This window comes from Falco biarmicus, chromosome 3 (genome assembly GCF_023638135.1).
Source record: "Falco biarmicus isolate bFalBia1 chromosome 3, bFalBia1.pri, whole genome shotgun sequence".
NCBI lineage: Eukaryota > Metazoa > Chordata > Aves > Falconiformes > Falconidae > Falco > Falco biarmicus.
The window spans coordinates 70,729,753-70,751,041 of NC_079290.1; the positions used below are offsets into that span (position 1 = coordinate 70,729,753).

Below are 21,289 nucleotides of genomic sequence, written 5' to 3' on the forward strand. Positions count from 1 at the left end.
ACTCCAAAGTTTTTAAAAGGCAACTTATTTTTAAGCAAATTAATTTGTAGAAAATATAAACTGGAATCATATAAGTATTTATTAAATGTATTATGCTGGTGTTTACATTGATGTGAATTTTACCAAATTATATCACTCCAATCACACAGATGACTTCAGATATAATTTGGAGATGAGGAACAGGCCAGTGACTGCATATTGACACGCTGGTGTTGGATGAACATAGAACATTTTTCCTTGAACGATGGTCAAGCAAGAGATATGCCTGAGCTTGTTTCAGATGAAGAAAATAATGTCTTTCTTTGATGGGATTTTTCTATGCATAGAGGGAACAACTGGCAGAGCAGAACAATGCAGAGTGGACTATTACAGCTAGGCAGAAGCCTCAAAAAATGTTATTGTGAACAGTTGCACGTGCAGACACATGGGGGAGCATGAGATGGCTAAAGCAAATGTCTAACAGTCACTGGCCAAACTGCTATTCATATTGCAGGGAGTAAGGACCGTGATGTGATGTCTTTGTCAAATTTTATCAGATACTCATCAAACTATCTCTTTCATGATTCTCCTACTAGGTATTCTCATTTTGCATATATGACATGGAAATGGGAATAATAGTGTAGACCCAGATCAGATAAGGCTTTTTCAAGATAAAATCCTTTATGTAGGGTCTTTTTCGTGTCCTTAGCTTGTTCTCCTGTTAAGAGAAAGGAACAGTATTGTATTGTTCTTTCTTTCCCCACCTCTCATGTGCTAAAGGGAATATTATAGATTTAGTACCTAAAATGAATGCAAATATTTCTTCCTCTTTCTTCAGGTCACTTCACAGCAATGGTTTGGAAGAATACAAAAAAGATGGGAGTTGGAAAAGCATCTGCTAGTGATGGCTCAACATTTGTGGTGGCTAGATATGATCCCGCTGGAAATGTAGTAAATCCAGGCTATTATGAAGAAAATGTCCTTCCTCCAAGAAAATAACTTTTTTTTTTTTTTTAAAGGTAGTCCTATGGCTTAATGACAAGTGAACCTGGATTTGGACTTAACAGTGTTTGAAATGAAACAAGATTCAATGAAATTTCCTGTTTGATACTGCTGTTCACTTCTCATTACAGAGGAAGCAATTACATGTTGCTTGAGTCAATCTGCACATTAGGTCCCTGTTGTTTCTGAGGGGGCTTCAGTTTATTTGAGGATGAAGTCTATGCAGCACTTCCGAAGGTTAAAATCTGTAACTTTTTTTTTAATAGTTTGCATGAACTCTGTGTCAGCATGTGAGTAAGCACATGTTGGATGTCTTTCTTTTTAAACAAGTACATTTATAGCTTTCTGTAAACTGAAGATACCAGCTTGTAAGTACATCATGTAGTCCCAGTTTTCCAGTATTTTCTAATAACTGTAACTACTTTGCTCTATCTATACCTCCTGCTACTCTGGAGCCTTCTCTCTGCACATGGAATATATGCAAAACTTCCCATATGAAAGGTACACATATAAAATGTAGTGGAATTCAGACCTACATGGTTTTATTAAAAGGATCTCACAGAACACTAAAACATGGCTGGCAAAATTCTATCTATAAAGCAAACCATAATGCATGCATGACCTGAAAGCTACTAAAATTGTTTAAATCCTAGCGTTACATTTCAGGTGCTAATACTTAAAATCTATTTGAGATGAGTGTATGTCAAGTTCAAACCCAATCTTACAGTTTACAGTATGTACATCGTCTTATAATCAAATGGTTTACTTCTGTTACAAGAAAGTAAAATACTACTTTTTCTCTTAGATATTTTCACACAAAAAAGTTACTTTGATAAAGCATGCTGGATTTTGTTTCTCAACTTATTTTTATTTCCTAAGGAATATCTTCAGGTGTCATGCTATACAGACAATAACATTCCCAAATCATCTCTTGTCTCCTTTAATAATGTCACAGTAAGAGGTATTCACATGGTCATAATTAAAAGACGTTTACTCTTTGTTCGTAACATTCAATAGTAAAAATACTTCACATGCTGGATTGATGCCTTGAAAAACTTCAGACTGAATTTCCTTAAAAGCAAGCAAGCAAAAATTCAAAAGACACTTTCTTCTCTTGTGAATTGGGCCATTTTGGCCAGGTTCATATGCTGTGCTTCCATTTGGGGTTTTCTTTTCTTTGTAAATGTTTCTTTTGACTTCTGCTGAGTTTCAATATGCCAGAATTTGGTTCATGAAGAGTGCCATTACAGAAATACTTCTTTTTGTTTACACAGTTGTAATAAACTGCACTGTTATGGCTTGATTATATGTCACTGTGATGCTGTATGTTACAATCTTCTTGCTGTAACCAAGAATTTAACACATATAATCAACATCTGAAAATTAAATATTTTTGAATATGAATTACTCAAGTCTTTGCTGTTACTTGAGTCTTTGTGGAATAATCTCCAAATTTCATTTCCAGGACATTAATACAGGACATTATTACTTTTGCAACATGGAGCAAATAAAAGCAGCAAGTACTCTAATCCAGGAAAGAAAGAAGAGACCTTCTAAGAAAGGATAAATCGCACAGCAAGTCATGCATCATCCCTTTATGCAAAGACTGAGCTAGCACTTGAAGCTGAAGATGAAGAGGCGTACCTCTTTCTGTCTTGAACTCCTGCTTTGTATGTTATTTCTGCTGCTCCCTCTCTCAGTGTTCTTAGTAAGGAATACCCACTCAGCTCCCACTCAGATGTGTGTGTTTCAGTAACTGCAGTCTTGGGGCCTTCCTCTCTTCAGCCTTCAGCTGACAAATGTTGCAGCTCCAAATAGGCTAACGTTTCACGTGCAGAGCATTGCCACCCCTGAGAATGAAAACAGGACTTTCTAAAAAGAACAGTCTTGCTGCAACTGACATAAAGGTAAAAGCTGATGCTAAATAAACTAATGGTATTAAAATATTCTAGGTTTTCCTGATGACATTGCTGCTATTTGCCCTGTAATTTCTTGAATGGTTGATGTAAAAGTGTATATATGCTAGTTGAGTGAGTCAAGTCAGAATTTTTCTCTGCTGGCATCTAGGTTTTATTTTAATGTCAGAGAGAACTGGGAAGGTAGGTAAAGAGAGAACAAAACAAAACAAAGCTTGTAGTTATATTTGTTTAACATTACAGTGGCAACTGCACTTCCAGAGCTTTTTAGGCAGAGTATTTTGAGGGGACATCAGAGGTACTAGGACATGGAAGAAACACAAAGCCACTCAAATAGACTTAATGCATATTTCTTGCACTCTACTCAGTAGAGTCCGTGCAAGTATGATTGTATGATTGTAAAAATTTGTTTTAAACAGTGTGTTTTTCGTGACCCAAGATCATGATGTTGATGCCTTCTGCAAATGAACTCTGGCTGCACAGTAAACCATGGTGTATGTAGGAGTCCAAATGGAAAGGGAATGGTAACATTCCTGATGTGACTCACTCAAAAGCCGTATGATTTTTGGGAAGTGTACACTGAAACCTGACTTACCAGCCATACAGAATCTGTGTAGGTGTACTGCTCCACTCTCCGCCACATCGTGGAGAGCTGTAGGGATTGGGAGGTGGCAAAAAAAGGTTGTCTCCTGTCACTTTAGAGAAGAACAAGGTGCTTAAGAGCTTTCTCAGCCAGGTTGTACACATAGAAGCCATGGAAATAAAGAAAAGGCAGATCTGACAGCTTTGATACCACAGAAATCTTTAGAGGTCTGCAGATGGTTTCTAAGGTCTTTTTGCAGCAGAAGGAGAAAGAAGAGGAGGCATTCTAGCTGGTCTGAGGCTTCATTTCCAATTTTCTCATTTAAATAATACCAAAGCACTTAGGGAAGAACTGGGAAAAGTCTTTAAAAAGTGCTAAAAAGGGAAGCCTGCATTATGCATTTTAATTCGCCAGCTTCCCTCCTTTATCTTCCCCAAAGGACAAAACCCAGGCAATTCTTCCTCCCAAACCTGTATTTTTAGGGAGAACACACGAAAAAGTCAGGAGTAGGCTGCTTTAGTTATTAAACAGTAGGAAAGTGAAATTTGAAAAGTACGTCACTATTTCTGTCTACTTTACACAACCCAAAGACCAAAAAACCTGTCTGCACATCCAGATCCACAGTGAGCTGTTCCATCCTTGTACTGCCTTTCCCAAACCATACCATAAGGAGATAGTGAGACTGAGTTCTGGTGCCTTTCAGCTCTTCCTTTGCCTTTCTGGGGGACATCACAAGCTAATTTCTGCTCCCCAAAACTCTGCACACCAGACTGTGGGATTTCACTTCTTGTGGCAGGAACACAAAACAGGAGTTGGACTAGGCCTTGGATTTCCTATATGATCAGCCCAAAGGAAGTCACAATCTAAGAAATAACCTGCTTCTTCAAGCTGTTAAAACCACCCTCTGTGAAAAGCATTAAGTGCTGAAAGCCAAGGAGGGCCTGAGAGTCTTCCAGCAGTGCTTTGGCTCAGCCTCCCCTTCCCGGTCTCTGGAGACACCCTCTGATGGTGGGCGCCCCTGCTGCCCTCCTGGGATGAGTGCCATCGCTGTGCTCCCACATACCCCAAACAGCAGTCTGGGGGCCAAGCGACCCCCTCTCCTCTATGCTCCTCCCCATACACTTCAAAGTTCCTCTGTACCTCCATGGAGAGTAGGGCTGTCTGGCTGCGTTTACCCTTGCACAACACAGCAATCACTGTAAATCTGCCTTGCAAGGCTCCTCTTTTGAGCTGGTTTACTTTCTTGAGCAGTGTTATCAGGGTCCTACCTACTATACCCTCTAATAAGAAGTTATATTGTTTGGTTTTGCTCAGACACCAATTCCTCTGTCTGTTCTGAGCTGTCTGTCCTAGCAGGTCTAGGAGAATGCTGAGCAAGACAGGACTGCAAGAATCTTGTCATCGATGCAATGACATGCAGTTGGCTTTTGGTTACATCAGGTGAGCTGGAAAGAAATAACACAGAAAAAGCAGGCATGGACAGCATGGACGATACGCAGACCAGGATCTGAGCAACCTAGGAGAAGCTGTGAAGAAAGAGAGCTGCAGAGAGCAAGAGTACATTTAAGCACAGCCAAGATGCAGAGCCTGCTACTCTGTGATGCCTGGTGGGGGCAGCCTGCCTGGGCAAAGCTGATCATCAAAATCCAGAATGGGGGGTTATATCATGAAAGGCTGGGAATGTTCAGAACAACTTCTCCCCTACCCATCAGCTCTGACGTGCTCACTGGCGTGTCAGGAGGGAGGTCTAGCTGGCTGTCCGCTCTTTGGAGACAATCACGAAGGCCGCTTTGCCCTCAGCCGTGCCGGTAAGGCCCTCCCCAGCTCACCCTCTGGCGCCGTTTGCAGGGAGCTGCGGGGGGGCCGGGGGCCTGGCACCCGCCCTGGGCCCAGCCCTATGCACCTGCTGCAAAGCCCGGCAAGGCCTGCAGAGCCCAGGCTCCCAGCGCTACATGCCGAGGTGTTACATAGCCTCTCCCTTCCTTAAGGCGGGCACAGCTGTAAAATACAGTTAATGTGCTGGAGAAGAACAAACGGCAGCGATTGCTCTGCAGTCACACATGTGGGGTGTCCAACGGATTTCTGTCAGGGTCTGTCCTATGTTTCTTCTTCACCCTGGCCATTTTGTCAGAGACTTAATTTGTCCTTTTTTGCTGCCTGCCTGCTGAAACCTTTTGAAGGGATGGACCCTTATGTTTTTCACCCCCCTGTTTGGTATGAAAACCAACCCCGGGCAGGGCGGCGTGGCTGGGCCCTATCCGAGGCTGCCCGGCCACCACAGCGGCAAGTGGCCTGTCTCCGGGCGGCCTGTCTCCCGGCGGCCTGTCTCCGGGCTGTCTCCCGGCTGCCTGTCTCCGGGCGGCCTGTCTCCCGGCGGCCTGTCTCCGGGCTGTCTCCGGGCTGCCTGTCTCCGGGCGGCCTGTCTCCCGGCGACCTGTCTCCGGGCGACCTGTCTCCGGGTGTCTCCGGGCGGCCTGTCTCCGGGCGGCCTGTCTCCTGGTGGCCTGTCTCCGGGCGGCCTGTCTCCGGGCGGCCCCGGGACCGCCACGGCCCGGCCCGGCGGCGGCGGGCGGCGGGCGGCAGGTGGCAGCGTCGCTCCGTGGTTCCCGCCCGCCGCGGGCAGCGGGGCCGGGGCCGGCCCCCCCTCCCCGCCTCCGCCAGTCCCGCCGGCCCCCCCCGCCCCCGGCTCCCGCGGCGCCTTGCCATCTATGCCACCTTAGGTTTGGCTCTAGGCGTAACTTTTAATGATCTTGATCTCACGGCTCCGTTATGGAATATATTAAAATAATCACAGAAGCCAGTGGAATAAAGATGGGCCAGGGTTGGGGTGGTTTTGCTGTGAATTTGACTGAAAATGTAATTCAGAAGGGATTTAGCTGAGCCCATAGAAACACAGAGTGAGGTACAGCGATGGAGCAGCGAGTGGATTTGGGTTCTGTCCTGTGGTTTTTCAGTGAGCCCGGAGTCTGCACCTAGAGCTGCCTCAGGCACCACAGCTTAGGCCTGCTGCTCTGTCTGTACCTGCATCCAAAGTCCACATCAAACATAGGCTCCAGAAAACAAACTAACAACAAGGAAATGTATGGCATGAAAAGTTGGCATTTCTTAGTGTCCTGGCTGATAGAGTTCTCAATGTTGTTTTGTAGTACTGCCTCAATAGCTAAATACCCTCATCTGGCCTTGGGCACAGAGGGAAAGTGCAAGATACCTGTCGGTGTGCTGACTGGTGCCTGTGAATGTGTTGGGAGTGGGAGAAGACAGAGGAGGAGATCTCTGGCCACAGCTCCAGGTGGAATTGGGGCTGCAAGGCTACCTCGGAGCGCCTTGGCCAAGCCTGTAGCACTTGCCCCCATCTGAGAGGAAGCAATGTCCTGCCTGGCTACACAAGCAGTGTAGATGGCTTCCCCTCTCCTCCTGCCTCCACTTTTCTTCATTCCCCCACATTTACTCAGGCTGTCTGCAAAAAAGACAAAATCCCCTGCAATAGCGAGTTGGCTGTTGGTGGGGTACTGCCAAGAAAGATAGCTGGATGGCTGAGCCCAAAAGACTGGTGTTGAATGGAGTTACATCCAGCTGGTCACAGGTGGTGTTCCCCAGCGCTTGGTACTGGGGCCAGTTCCATTTAATACCTTTATCAATGATCGGGACGAGGGGATCGAGTGCACCCTCACTAAGTTTGCAGACAAGACCAAGTTGGAGGGGAGTGGTGATCTGCTTCAAGGAAGGAACCTGGGGGTGCTGGTCAACAGCCGGCTGAATATGAACCAGCCATGTGCCAGGCTAACAATCCTGGCTTGTATCCGAAACGGTGTGGCCAGCAGGACAAGAAAAGTGATCGTCCTCCTGTGCTTGGCACTGGTGAGGCCACATCTCGAATCCCGTGTTCAGTTCTGGGCCCCTCACTGCAAGAGGGACATTGAGGTGCTGGAGCGCGTCCAGAGAAGGGCAGCGAAGCTGGTGAAGGGTCTGGAGCACAAGTCTCATGAGGAGCGGCTGAGGGAACTGGGGTTGTTCAGCCTGGAGAAAGGGCAGCTCAGGGGGGACCTTATTGCTCTCTACAGCTGCCTGAAAGGAGGGTGTAGGCAGGTGGCGGTTGGTCTCATCTCCCATGTAACAACTGTCAGGACAAGAAGAAATGCGCTCACATGGCGCCAGGGGAGGATTAGGTTGGATATCAGGAAAAATCTCTTCAACAAAAGGGTTGTCAGGCATTGGAAGAGGTTGCCCAGGGAAGTGGTTGAGTCACCATCCCTGGAGGGATTTAAAAGACATGTAGATGTGGTGCTTAGGGACATGTCTTAGTGATGGACTTGGCGGTGCTAGGTCAATGGTTAGACTCTGTGATCTTCAAGGTCTTTTACAACTTAAACAATTCCATGTTTCTATGAATTGTTTTTTCCAAGAAGTAGGCTATTTCTGTCCTATATTTGATAATTAGTGATATATATTATGTCCTTTTGGCTGCTTGCCCACTTCCCTTGGCAATTGCAGAGCTTGTATACAAAGCTCAAAGAGTCTTATTCAATTATTTTGGTTTGTCCTCTCTCTCCCTTTCTTGGTTGGGAATTGCTAGCGAACACAGTGCCTTCAGGCTGTAATTTCCTGTTGCATGTTTTCTGAAACCATGTGAGGGATTGTTCCTGATGAGCTTTCCAGGAGCCTGCTACAATTGAACTTGTCTCATTATCAGCCAGATATAGCCTTCAGCTTCTTGCCATCCTTTTTGTCTTGCAGTTCAGGATTGTTTTATTTTCCCTTCCTGGGATTTGAATGCTAATATGAGTCATGGAGTCTCTGAAGGTAGGTGACACAAGTACATCTGTGCTAGCACAGAAAGAGGGCAGGGAGAGAGGGCTCTGGGCATCACAGATGCTTCATAAAGCCTTTATATGGTGATTATATTCTAGACCAGGGCCTACAAAGTGATAAAATGTTCGTCAGCATGTATCCCATATGCTACTCCTCAGTAAAGACATGATCTGGTGGACAGAAGACATCAAGAAATTCCTAGGGTTGAAAATGGAAGGTGACCCAAAGAATATGGGAGGGTTGAAAAAAACATAATAAAGACTGCAAAGAATAATTCTGTGCACATCTGGCTCATGCAGTGGGGCAGACTGAGGAGATTCTGCAGCTGTACCAAGCATTCAGCAACACAGAGCTGATTTTGGCAGACCTGTGTCCCAGTATGCCCTGCCTACCACACAGACAGCTGAAAGGTACATTGTTTCATGGAATCTGATCATCATTTCCAGAGGCTGCTTTATAGCTGAACAAAGCGATGTTCACCGCTGTGTATGCAGGTGTGTGTCTATGACCTTTTTTTCTTAGCCTAGCTGCTTATTTTCCCACCCTGCTGGATGCAGTGTTTCAGGTGTTGCGGGGCCACACTCTAGCCTGCAGAAGCCTCACTAGGAAGAATCAGGCTGAAGGTGATACTTTTGTTCTTTTCGGAGGACTAGGTTAGAAAAAGGCAATTTATGACTGTGTTTGTGAAGCTGGGTGGCTATCTGAAGGCTGATGATGATATCCTTGCCCTGGTTGTATGCAGCGTAAATGGCCTGGAGTGGTCTATAAGAGCTTTGAAATCCCCTCTTCTGACTGCTGAGAGAACCCCTCACTGAAACTGCGATAGGCACGGTGTCATGAATTCCCAAAAACACCAGGGTCTCCTGGATGCTCTGAGGAAGGCTGTGATATTCAGAGTTTGAAAGATCAGAGGCAGCTTGAAAGCCCATAATTCTTTTCTTTGGGCTCTGGACTGCAAGGTTTGTGCTCTTGCAAGGCATAGCTTAATATTGCTGTGCCTCAACAAGCTAAAACAAGGTCTGCTCACTGGCATGCTACCTTTCATGCAGCATCTTTGTCCCTCTCCTCTTTCAAATAATAGGATTAATAAGCAGAACTGAGTATTTTTGTTTATGTATAAAATTTCCTGTGCATTTATCAAGGGTGTGTCTAAAAGCTTTAGAAAAAGAAGGGAAAAAATATCTTGCCTCTCTCAGTCTTGTAAACATCTATAAAACTGAACGGAAGAAAAACTCAGTGATTGTTTCCACCTCACTGTAACTTGCGTTTCAGAATGCCACTGTACTCAGTGAAATGTATTATAAATGTTAGTAATTGCTTCTCTATGCCCATCACAATAGCTGAAGAGTTAAAATTGCTAATGATCTTTCCAGCAGCATAGCTATTTTACAGCTGCTCACTGAGGCCATTAATCAACATACCCAAGACTGCTTGAGCAACATTTACTAGCAATTAACCTATGGTTATGGGAATATTTTTTCCCTCTTACGTTTCTATTCTAGTCTGCACATCAAATAAAAGATGTATCCTAACACTGCTTCTGCTAAGTGAAAATGCTAGAAAACAGAAGTTCTCAGACCTACATGGACTGTCTTGATATGAGAAAAGAGGGCATCCAATATGCTGGAAATATGTTACGTTAAATCCTTTCCCAGACTTCTGAACATTAACTGAGCTCTTCCTTTCCACTTGCTCTTCCTAATGTTATGATATATACATGATAGAACAGACAGCTGCGGTGTTTTACAGTTAGTTAATTTGTATTTTAAAAGACTTTTTAAAATTTTAAAAGAAAGGTCTTCCTTGGGAAGAAAAGGAAATACATGTGTTCGCCTGTCCTTTACACTGTCCCATTTTTTCTCTATTCTCATTCCTCAAGCACTGAACAGTTATCACCTCAATTTTCATTGGCAAGATGCAGGACTGAAATATATCTCTAATGTTACTCCTGTGGTGTCAGCAAAGTTATATCTGGGGTAATCTTCACCTCTAGTATTTTATACTGTCTACAAAGTTTATTTGACTGGTAAATGTTACTGTGTGGTTTAATAGAGTGTCTTTATGTCACAGAAGAAATGAAACAGGAAAGTCAGTGAGAAATTGAAGAAAGAGCTTGCCTCCAAAATGATTGGAGGGGGCTTTTCTAGTTTGTCAGACTTGGCAAAATGGCAAATTAAAAATGTCAAAAGGAATGAACATAGACCATAAGCAGAGTTGGTGCGGTATCCTAGGCGTGTTGATATGACTGCATAGAACATCCACTGGCGGTTTTATATGGAGATAGTCTAGAAGCCTTAACGTTGCCTGAAGATAGAGGAATGCTGTAACTTTGATCAGAAGCACCTTAGAGAAAGTAGCATATGCACCCATGGCCAGTTTGCACCATCACGCCTGCTGCTGTTAGCCTTAGTGAAAAGGCAGAGTCTGGAGCAATGAAGGGAGACTTGTCTATGTGGAAAAGAGCTGTTTTCATGTGCAGATGTTCTGCATGTTTTTTCTGCTGGCTGTATTTCAGGAGTGCAAGAGTAAATAGTGCAGTCCTTTAGTACAGCCAGTAGCAGCTTTGGATTCTAGAAGCAAAGGAAGGGCTGGTAAGAGAAATCGATTTCCTGCCATGCTTTACAGCTGGTTTGCATCACCAATATCTGCTTCTTTGATATTGAAGATAGGAAGATGGTAATAAACTTACTACTAAAGTATCAGCAGCGGAATTATTTTATTTTATTGTGAACCCAATAGTTTCATGGTTGCTGGCCATTTTCCTTCACCCTGGACCCTGCAGGGAATATCTTCATGCTCTGCCTCAGGTTTGACCATAATTCAGCATTGCCAATTTTTGCAGCATTTGTCATTCAGCCATGCAGTTCGAATAGGCAGTACTGTAAAAGAAGCCTAAATACAGCAATAATCTTGGCCCTCATTTATGTCAGAGACAATGCCAGTTTCTAGCCCACATCATTGTGGGGGAAGGAGACTTCAGCGTGTGACACAAAAGCAAACGAAAAAAGATGTCTCCAAAGACACCTGACATAGTTCTCTCGCTTTCTTTTGGACTATGACTCATGAGTTTTAAGTGTTTAGTGGAGCCTCGACTTCATTAAAACCCCACTCAAAATAGTTCTGTAGTCCTGTTACCTCTGATAAGATTGGAGGATGTCACTTTGTTGAGCGTGATGGTCCTTCTCATTTACTCTGGAGTGAAAAAGTGGGCAGGCCCCATGCATTGAAAAGGGACAGTTTAGTACCCCTGTTACATTTGCTGAGCTCATTTAATATCTCTAATTCCGGTGAGCGTGATCTTCAAAAGCATTTGTAACACAGTTGAAGATTTCAGGCTGAGGGGCAGACCTTTCTGAGAGGGTGGTACAAGATGAGCTACAGAAACAGAAGCTGACACCAGGTCTGAGTGTAATGCAACCTAATTAAAATTAAGAATGGTTGGGAACGTGCTTGGTTGTATTCTGCAGGCAATGAAAGGCTATTTTCCTAAAAATGCTATCTTGATGATTTACCCCATTTATATTCTTGTCTTTTCATTTATTAGTTACCTAAACCTTATAAAGCAGAGCTTTCTCCATCCTCATGAGGCAGGTATGTATACAAATGGCAGGTACTGATGAAATGTTTACTGAAAAGATTAGCTTGTCAATGAGGCAAAGGATGGATATTGATCCCTCTTCTATGTTTGTCAACCTGTAACCTGTTTAAGAAATAGCCTACAGCAATGAAATCCAATCAAGCACTCTCTGCAGCTCCAGATTTCTTGTAATATAGGGAGGGGATTCAATCACAATAAAGGAAATGAACCACTTATCATATAAATGAGGGTAAGGCAATTAGCAGGTTACAGGTTCCAAGTAAGGAGAGTTCTGACTGCAATACAGGATTAAAAGATGGATATTCTGTACACCTGAGAGCTTTTTTGTGGTCTTTCTATGAGAAGAGGTTGTTATGTGGCAAAATATGTTGTAATGCTGAGTTAACAGGGTTAACAACAGAGTGCAGCATGTGCCTCCCCTAACGAAACCCCTGCTTGATAACTATGTAATGGAAATGTTTTCAAAGAGGTGGCCAAAATAGTTTTATAAGTAATTGATACCACTTGACAGTCCCTAGGGCTACCTGAAAAACAATTTTTACTTTTAGGAGAGATTTAAGAGATTGTAGAATTTTTATTTGAACGAAGAAAATGGAGCCTTTTCTAATATGATCCTCCTACTCTTGCCTCCTCCCCAGAAATACAAATCTCAGGTCAAGTTGTGTTTAAGACAAGTGCTGCAACTTCTGGGTGTTGATATGGTCTTCAATTGCTTGTCTTGAAAGAGTTTTTGTTTGTCTGAATGAGTAAGAGGGCAGCTTGACTTACAGATAGGCTGATGTAGACCCTCTCTTCTCTCAAGCAGAGTGGATATCCATGTACAATATCCAGTTTGTAGGTTCAGATCCCTGCCCCGGAGAAAACAGCAGCTGATACTAAAGCACTTGCCATCTGAGATGGAGTAGTGACCAATCCATTTGCTTTCTTAGGTATGGGTTTCCTTCTCCAGTAATACAGTCCTGGAGCCCACTGGGAAAATATGAAATCAAGTGATTTTTCTATTAAAGGTTTAGACCTTGGTACTTGTGGGGAGTTGATCTTTGCTGGCTGCCAGACGCCCACCAAGCCACCCTTTCACTGCCCCTTCTCAGCAAGACAGGGAGAAAATAGGATGAAAAGCTCATGGATCAAGGTAAGGACAGGGAGTTTACTCATCATTACTGTCACTGGCAAAACAGGCTTAAGGAAATTAATTTATTGCCAATTAATAACAGACAAGGGTAGAAAGAAGTAAAAACAAAACTAAAAACACCTCTCCCTGCCCCTACCCTTCTTCCCAGGCTTAACTTCACTCCCAACTCTTCTACCTTCCCTCCCCAAGCAGTGCAGGGGGATGGGGAATGGGGGCTGCGGTCAGTACATAACTTCATCTCTGCCACTTCTTCCTCCTTGTGCTGTTCCCCTGCTCCAGCACGGGCCCTTCCCACGGGCTGCAGTTTTCCATGAACTGCTGCACCATGGGTCCTTCCCACAGGTCACAGTTCTGCAGGCAGAGACTGTGCCAGCCTGGGTTCCCCTTGGGTTCACAGGTCATGCCAGGAACCTGCTCCAGCATAGGCTGTCCATGGGCTGCAGCTTTCTTCAGGGCATGTCCAGCTGCTCCACTGTGGCCCTCCATGAGCTGCAGGGGGACAGCCTGCCTTGTCATAGTCTTCACCAGGGGCTGCAAGGGAACCCCTGCTCCTGTGCCTGGAGCATCTCTTCCTTCCTCTCCTCAGGGCTCACAGGGCACTTTCTCACAAATATTGTCACTCCCCTCTCACAGCTGCTGCCCAGAGTTTTTTACCTTTTCTTAAATACATTATCACAGAGGCACTATCCACGCTGCTGATGGCCTCAACTTTGCCCAGCATTGGTTCCGTCTTGGAACCAGCTGGAACTGGCTGTCTCTCACATGGGGGTAGCCATTATTCCTTCCCACAGAAGCCACCCTGCAGCCCCCCCCCCCCCCCCCCAAATGTTGCCATGTAAATCCATTATACATTACTACAGTGTTTTCCAGCTTAAAAAATGCATCACTGCAAGCATCTGATCAGTGCTTAACCTAGAGAAGGGAGTTTTCTTTTTAATCTTGCATCTCTGGTGTATTTTTTTCCTTTTCTAAATATTATTCTTCCTAATGGATGCCTTTATTGCTTCAAATGTGCATTGAAATAGACTTCATTAGATAAGCAGCCTTCAGAGCACAGATCAGTGGAAGATTACACATGACAGTCAGAAAAAAGTGAGAATTCAGTGAACTCATCAACTTGGGGTAGGTGAGGAGATACACAGCCCTCAATCCCTGCTCCCAGTGTGAGCTAGAGCACCAGTGAATGCAGCAGCCTGTCCTGCCTGATGCCTTTCTCATGTACCCAACACAAGTCTCCAAGTTCAGCTGAACAGTCTGTACCCAGCTCCTGTAACAACTGACCCAAACTCCCCTTTTGGGTTGGTGATTTGTGTGCTCAGAACCAAATGAGCGCGGAGGATCCCCTCCCACCCAGCTGAAGGCACAGAGAGACCACAGCTGATCTACAAGTCTTTCTGAAAATATGGCTTGCATTGACCAGCCTGTGTGACCTCTGGCTGGGGAGCAGAACAAGCTTTTGTGGCAGTCTACCACCAGTGGAGTGATAGTTTAAATTTTTTAGCAATTTATCTTGCTCAGGTAAATTGTGTTTTAAATGTTAGGAGCTGTTGTAGGTGTACAGGGTACTGTGCCTCTTAGCCACATTCACTCTTCTAGTGACAGCTATTGCCACGTTTATCCCCTTCTAGGTCCAACCTCAACAGTATCTTTCCAGTGGTGTCAAGAGTCCCAGAACCTTGTCTTTTCTTTCAATGCTGTTAAAAGCAAAATAATAATTTAATTATTAAAATGAGTAAAATAAATGACTGGAGCTATTTCTCGTGAACTTAAAACCTTAGTTTTGTGACTTGGACTGTCTCAGACAACAGGAATGGGATCTGAATTACAAGGAAATTTGAAAAGTTTGAGGTAAAGGAAAGGGCTAAATCTTTTGTATGCAATAATGCTCATTTTTTCATAAGTAATAAAGTTAATGTGAAATAAAATGCTGAAATAAAGCTGTGACATGGTGGTTCGTCTTCCAGGAACTCCAAGTACAATAACTGTGCACAAAAATTAGCATAGACATTGAAATACTCAGGACAGAGTTGAACCCTTGAAGGGTGTTATAGCATTATCTTGCTATGTAGACACCTTGCTGCTACCAGTACCATCTGGTCCAGTGTTCCCAGTTGGAGGTGCCTGCCACTCATTTGTAGGAGAAAGGAGAATCCTGAGCCCTGTTCCTTCTCTTCTCCTGATACCTCATCCCCCAGAGACTTACTGTCTGCTTTGTTAATGATTAAGAACTAACTACAGAAGGGCACGTATCAAGTATGGACATATTATATTGTGTCAGAATTGAGGAGGAAGCCTCAGGCTTGTGTCCCCTGTGCCTCTCTCCAGCATTAATCTTCTCAGTACATGAAATATTTTTCACCAATATATAACCTCACTTATTACTTCCTGCTATTAAGTGCAGCAAATACTCAGACGCTCTTCTGGAACATTTCCAAATGAAATCTCAGAGTCATTACATTAACCTTTTCCATTATAGAGCAGAAGGAAATTAGCTATTGGCACACACAGAAATAACATAGAAAGTGGTACAATATTTTGCATAATTGTATTTTTATAGATTTTGACAATGCAAAGAGTTAAAGAAAAATGTTAAAAATCCTGCATGCTTCATTAGAAACTCTCAATTTCTCTATTTTCAGCAAAATAAGCCATCAGTGTTAGATTCTATAATTGACACCATTGCTTAGGGAACAAACCTATGAATCTTATTAGAGACAAATTCATTACTTTAAGTCCACCCTTAGGATGCAGAGCTCATAAAAGAAACCTCTGGAGGGTTCAGCTTAGGGGATGAGATGATTTCAGGCTGCAAATCTACAGATTTGCTGTAATTAACCTGAACTAATTATTGTCAGGCGATGGGTCAGACATCCTGGATAAAAGCCCCTGACTGGTTTTGTGGTCTACTGGGTTTTCAGTAAGAGCTGCTTGTTAAACAAAGAAAAAGTACTGAAAGCACAGCCCCATATATTCTTAAAGAAAAAAAAAATTCCACTGGGACAGAATAGCAGAGTCTATTTAAAATTCACAGTCAATAGGCACAAGTGAAATATATTAATGTTTAATACTTTTGCTAGAGAGCTCGCTGCAGGTAACATTCAGTAGCAATGGTCAAAAACAACTCCTGGATGGGCTAAGCTGCTGTCCATATGAAATGAATGACTGCTTGCCTGCTTTTGCAAATATCACAAGAAGGGATCCATTTAAACACTTCTTTATGAGCTGCAGATATACTGTTATAGTCCTGCAATGGATGCTGTCCTGTCACTATTCTCCTACTGCTTACAAGGGATAAGACAGATGCATGGGTCCATCTACAGAAGCTTCTGTGATTCACATAAGGAAGGAGTAAGGTAGCCTGTACAAGATATGTTGATAACCCTATGTTATAGATTAGGTACATTTAATTATCATGAGCTCAAAAAGCAACTCCTTTTTTTACAGTGGTGGAAGAACTGTTTAGCTTTATTGTTTTAAACACAGATTTGTATATGTGTTTAAGTTTCCAAATTCTGCTCAAATCAGTGGCAATGACATGCTTGAAAACATTTCAAGATACCTCTAAACTTTGAAGTTTTCAAGACTTGACTGGGCAAAGCTGACATGATCTAGTGTGGGCAATAGTCCCACTCTGAGTGGGAGATGACCTCCAGAAGTCCCTTCTGGCCAGCATTTCTATGACCCGGTGTTGTTAAGAAGTGGTTACAAAGAGCACTATGTGCTCAGGTGCTGTCCTTACCCTCTCAGCTCAAGATGCTTATGGCTGCTCCTTGCTTGGGAATTTTTTTCTTTTAAGTCCAGAGATCCTGAACAAGGGAAGCCCGCGTAGGAGTGCAGCAGAGCTAGGGCTGATTTTGGCAAGGATTGCCTATGGACCCTGGAATGCACCAATAGGGGAGCACGGGGGTCAAGAAGTGGGGATAGACAGTGGTTCTTGCCATAGGAGTGACTTAAAATGTGCATTTTTAGCCTCTGTGACTCTCTAGGAGGGAAAAAAAAGGTCTGTATCAGTGCCATCTAAAAACTCTCAGGTTCCTTCGTCTGCTGCACAGCCATGGACAGCAATTTTCAGCTTCCTCATGCACTTAGTTGCTCCCAGTTAAAATCTTTTGCCTCACAGAGGGGTACTGTGAGTGTAAAGTAGGTTCACATCTGCTAACCTAATGGGGTACATTGAACTAAAGAGGTCTTAAAATTGAGAGAAATTGTGACTAGACCCAGTCCTTTTTTTTTTTTTTTTTTTTTTTTTGTCTTCTAGGTATTAGATTGATGGGCTTGTTATTGGTTTTCACTCTGAGTCATTATGCTTTTTCCATCATTAAATATTTTCCTACTGTTATAAAGATGCCCTAGCAAGCAAATGATTAAAAATTACTGGTAAAAATCGCTGGAAATCTGAACAGTTGAACTGAATGAAAGTATGGAAGGGAACGATACTAAGCATAACACTACTTCTAAGTGGAGGCACTACGTGAGATCCTCTGAATGAAAGTATGGAAGGGAACGATACTAAGCATAACACTACTTCTAAGTGGAGGCACTACGTGAGATCCTCTGAATGAAAGTATGGAAGGGAACGATACTAAGCATAACACTACTTCTAAGTGGAGGCACTACGTGAGATCCTCTGTGGATCTGAATTTTCTAGGTAAATGGAACTTTGTAATCAAAATCCAGAAGTTGTTCATTAGCTGAAAGGCAGATTTTAAAATGCACAAGTAACAGCATTAAAATCCTACTAACGTTCTGCAGGAGCCAGCCCTTGAAGTACATCAAATTCTCAAGCTTTGTGTTTTGTGAAGACATCCTGCAAACTGAGATTATTAAAATATCCCCTCAAAAGTTATTATGAAGATATATAAGATTTTTTTTTTTGCTAGCCTTCTTTTCTAACCTAAATGCTTTTATTTTGCTACTGAGTGTACAAAGCCTTCCTGGATGTCACTCACTCAAACCTGCATACGCGCAGCAAGATGCACGTGTGCACAAGGTGTGGGCAGAAGCACCTCTGTGTGACCTGGGGGATGACCTGGCTGCACAGTCCTCACTGCAGGCAGAGACTGCTCATCATGAAGCAGTTTGTTGGATAGGTCTGTTTGAGCTTCTAAAGATTGATATGAACTATGAGATGAGCTTCTGCTTCTGAATATTTCTTATTTAACTCTCTGACCCTGTAAATATCAAACATAGTTTACTATGCATTGTTTCCATTTCCCGCTTTGGGCATCCTTCTAGTAATGTTGTGTCTTCCTGTTGGGAGAGCAGGAGGAGCAATGCCAGGTAAAAAATGCCTTTATTGCCCCCCTCTGTCTAGATCCTCTGCTGACCAAGCTGTACTTTGGCCTTACTGAAGCACCAACCCTTTGACCCTGATGTAAGCAATGCCTTCTTCAATGTTTAGGAGCTTGCCTGCTGTTGACTGTGTCCTTTACAAATCAAAGCTGGTCCTGTAGCCTTTGCTGTGCTGTGCCCTCGCGTCCTTTTCCACTAGCACTTCGGTCATGCTATCTTAGTGCTTCTGTTACAAACTCCTACAAGGGGATGACAAGTCTATACAACCCTCACTTCACTGCTCAGAGTAGCCGTGACTGGTGTTTCAGGTGTGTCTTGGTCAGGCAATCGCACCTGACAGCAGAACCTAATTACCCTGTCATCCCAGCCAGAACAGCAACAAGGGAGGAAGGAGGCCAATTTCTTTCATGTGGATACATTTAATTAGCAAAATGAGGAGAAAAAAAAAAATTAGAGATTTAGATGAGGGTACAGCAGGAGCTGCCACTCCCTTTGTCCTTCTGTCCTGCAGGCAGCACAACAGCCATCACCTCTGGCCACCCTGGGCTACAATAGGCTCTTCTAAAGACACTGTGCAGTATCACCGGTCCTGGAGTACGGTATAAATGGAAACAGGTAATTTTTGCAATTCTGCTACATATGAGAAAAGCAAGCAAATATTTCCTTGTGCATTTGGATCTGTATAGGACCCTCTGAGAACTGATCTCTCCATGATCAGCATCAGCTTAGGGCAAGAGCATTGCGAGCTTGCTCTGTGCCTGTTTATGACATGTATTACAAATAAAATCTAGTTACCAGTGAATAGAAAACCCAAACTGCAGCAGGAAAAAGCTGCAGTTACCGTGCATCACCACTGTATGCCACTACAGACTATAGTGTATTCCAGAAGTGAGGGGCTGCTGTAGCAGACCCCTACGAAACACTCAGTTTATATTAATTTGTAATCCTATTAACTGTTTAAAATTAAGCACCATCCACGAAACAGATGATTTTCATAAGCTATTCATGCTAAAGATAAAATAAACATGAATAGTCAGAAATTAATTATCTCATCCACTGTCCTTTATAAGTCCTCAATTGGGCTGATACAAAATTACTGTCAGATTTATACCCTTGCATCAAAAGGAATAAATAAAATGCATTGCAGAAGAATTATTTGTTTTATATCTTGAAATAGATTTCTAGAGTTAATTTACTTCCTAACAAAAATTTTGCTGGAAACTCACTAGTGGTATTGCAAAAAAAATCTTTGCAACGCAAACTACCAGGCCCAAGTAAAACCAAACTTGACACTGACAGAACATGAAGAACTTTTTAATATTTGTGTATAAATGCTTATGTAAACTTGTAAGTGCTTGAGTAAGCATTCACATGCTTTTTGAATCATAACCTGAATTAGGTCTCCATTTCTATTACTTTCTCCTACAAAGAGGAAATCTGCAAGAATATTTCATCTTTTGGTCTCTTCAGTTTTCTGACCATTCTCATTTGTGCTTTCTATATCTGGTTATTAACAGATTTAAGCAACTGATCATTTCTGTCTCTTTATAATTCCGTTCCTCTGCTTGCTTCAGTTCTTATTCTGTCTGCAGTTCAAACTATTATTTGCTCTAGAAAAAAGTCCTTACAAGATGGTTGGGAGAGAAAGGATGGCCAGGGCAAGACTCCCAATGAGTCATTATAGAAATTATTACTTTGTCAAAATAATTTATTCTTAGAATTTTTAATATCTTTTACGGAAATTGCAGTGTGTCTCCTCCATCTTGAGGTCAAAACACAAGTAACTTGGAACTGTAGTCTCGCCAAGAGCTGGGATGTTTAAATTCAAAACTTCACAACAAATTACTCTTGTACAAGCTGCATCATCACCTACCCCAGGGAAATTACAGACTCTCTTGGATCGCATCCTTTCTGTTCCCCAGTCAGCAAGGAAGATGGGTGGCGCAACCCATGGAGCGTGTTCCATTTTACTGCTGGGGTGCCTGCCCCTCTTTGAGAAGTGGTAACAACAAGATAAAAAGAGCAATCCAGAGCTGTCTTTCCTTTTCCTCTGCAAAGGAGCTGTGTGACATTAAATTACCTATTTACAAAATAAGTTAATATAAAATGCTGCATTAAAGAGATGAAATGGCTGGAAAAATAAAATCAGAAAACGAAATCTTCCCTCTTGAAAATGTGTTCTTAGAAGGCTGAAAGATGCACTTTGTCACTAAAGTAACACTTATGAATTGTTTCAGTGCTGGAGATCTTTTCAGCTGATTTTAAAAGAACTACTGATAGAGCTTGACGATGCTACTTCTGCACTACTGCAACCACAGTTGCACGGTGATGGTACAAAATTACGTGGTTTTTCTAAGAACCCTTCCTTGTCCTCTGGGGTTGCTCTAGGCAATGTGTCCCATGATCGTTACCAGCAAACTGGATCCAATCCAAATGTTTAGATCTGGATGTGACTCAGTCATCCACTGAGTTGTGTCTGTCTAATAATTAGTAACTACTTGTATGTTTGACATTGTGTTTTACACTTCTGTCACAATGCCTATTTCTGACTGCAGTGTGGCAGTTGAGCTCTGTGAGACGTTATTCTGATCTCATAAGTAAATGAATCCCTTCCACAAGAGATAACCTCTTAAAATAATTCTCAGGAAAAACGAAAGTGTAAACATTAGTCCAATAATGGATCTAGTGGAAGGAAACCTAAATTAAGTCATGTTGGATCTCTGAAACATCAGATTAGGCAAATCAGGCATTTTACTATTCCCTAAAACCCTAAGTCTATAGTGAGACTAAAGCAGTGCAGTGCTGGGTGTAAGACAGAAATAACTATCAGTTGTGAAATATCTCTGGATGGTTTAGTAACATTACCATTCACAGCCACGGAATGCATTATATTTTATTGTAAACTTCATTCCTTAGAGAAGTATAAATCTTGAAAGTGTGTCAATACTTGGCAAAGTAAGTAGTCTCTGGAGGCAAAA

The 21,289-nt window shown here is 42.8% G+C and overlaps 1 protein-coding gene across 1 annotated transcript in view; it reads left to right on the forward strand.

Annotated features, from left to right (window-relative positions):
- Nucleotides 1-2,385, forward strand: part of GLIPR2 (GLI pathogenesis related 2) — a 28,427-nt gene extending 26,042 nt beyond the window's left edge. Inside the window, exon 5 of the mRNA XM_056332528.1 lies at nt 818-2,385. Within this exon, the coding sequence (XP_056188503.1) occupies nt 818-978 (161 nt within the window). The 3' untranslated portion in view covers nt 979-2,385. The remainder of the gene's footprint in view (nt 1-817) is intronic.
- The last annotated feature ends 18,904 nt before the right edge of the window (nt 2,386-21,289 follow it).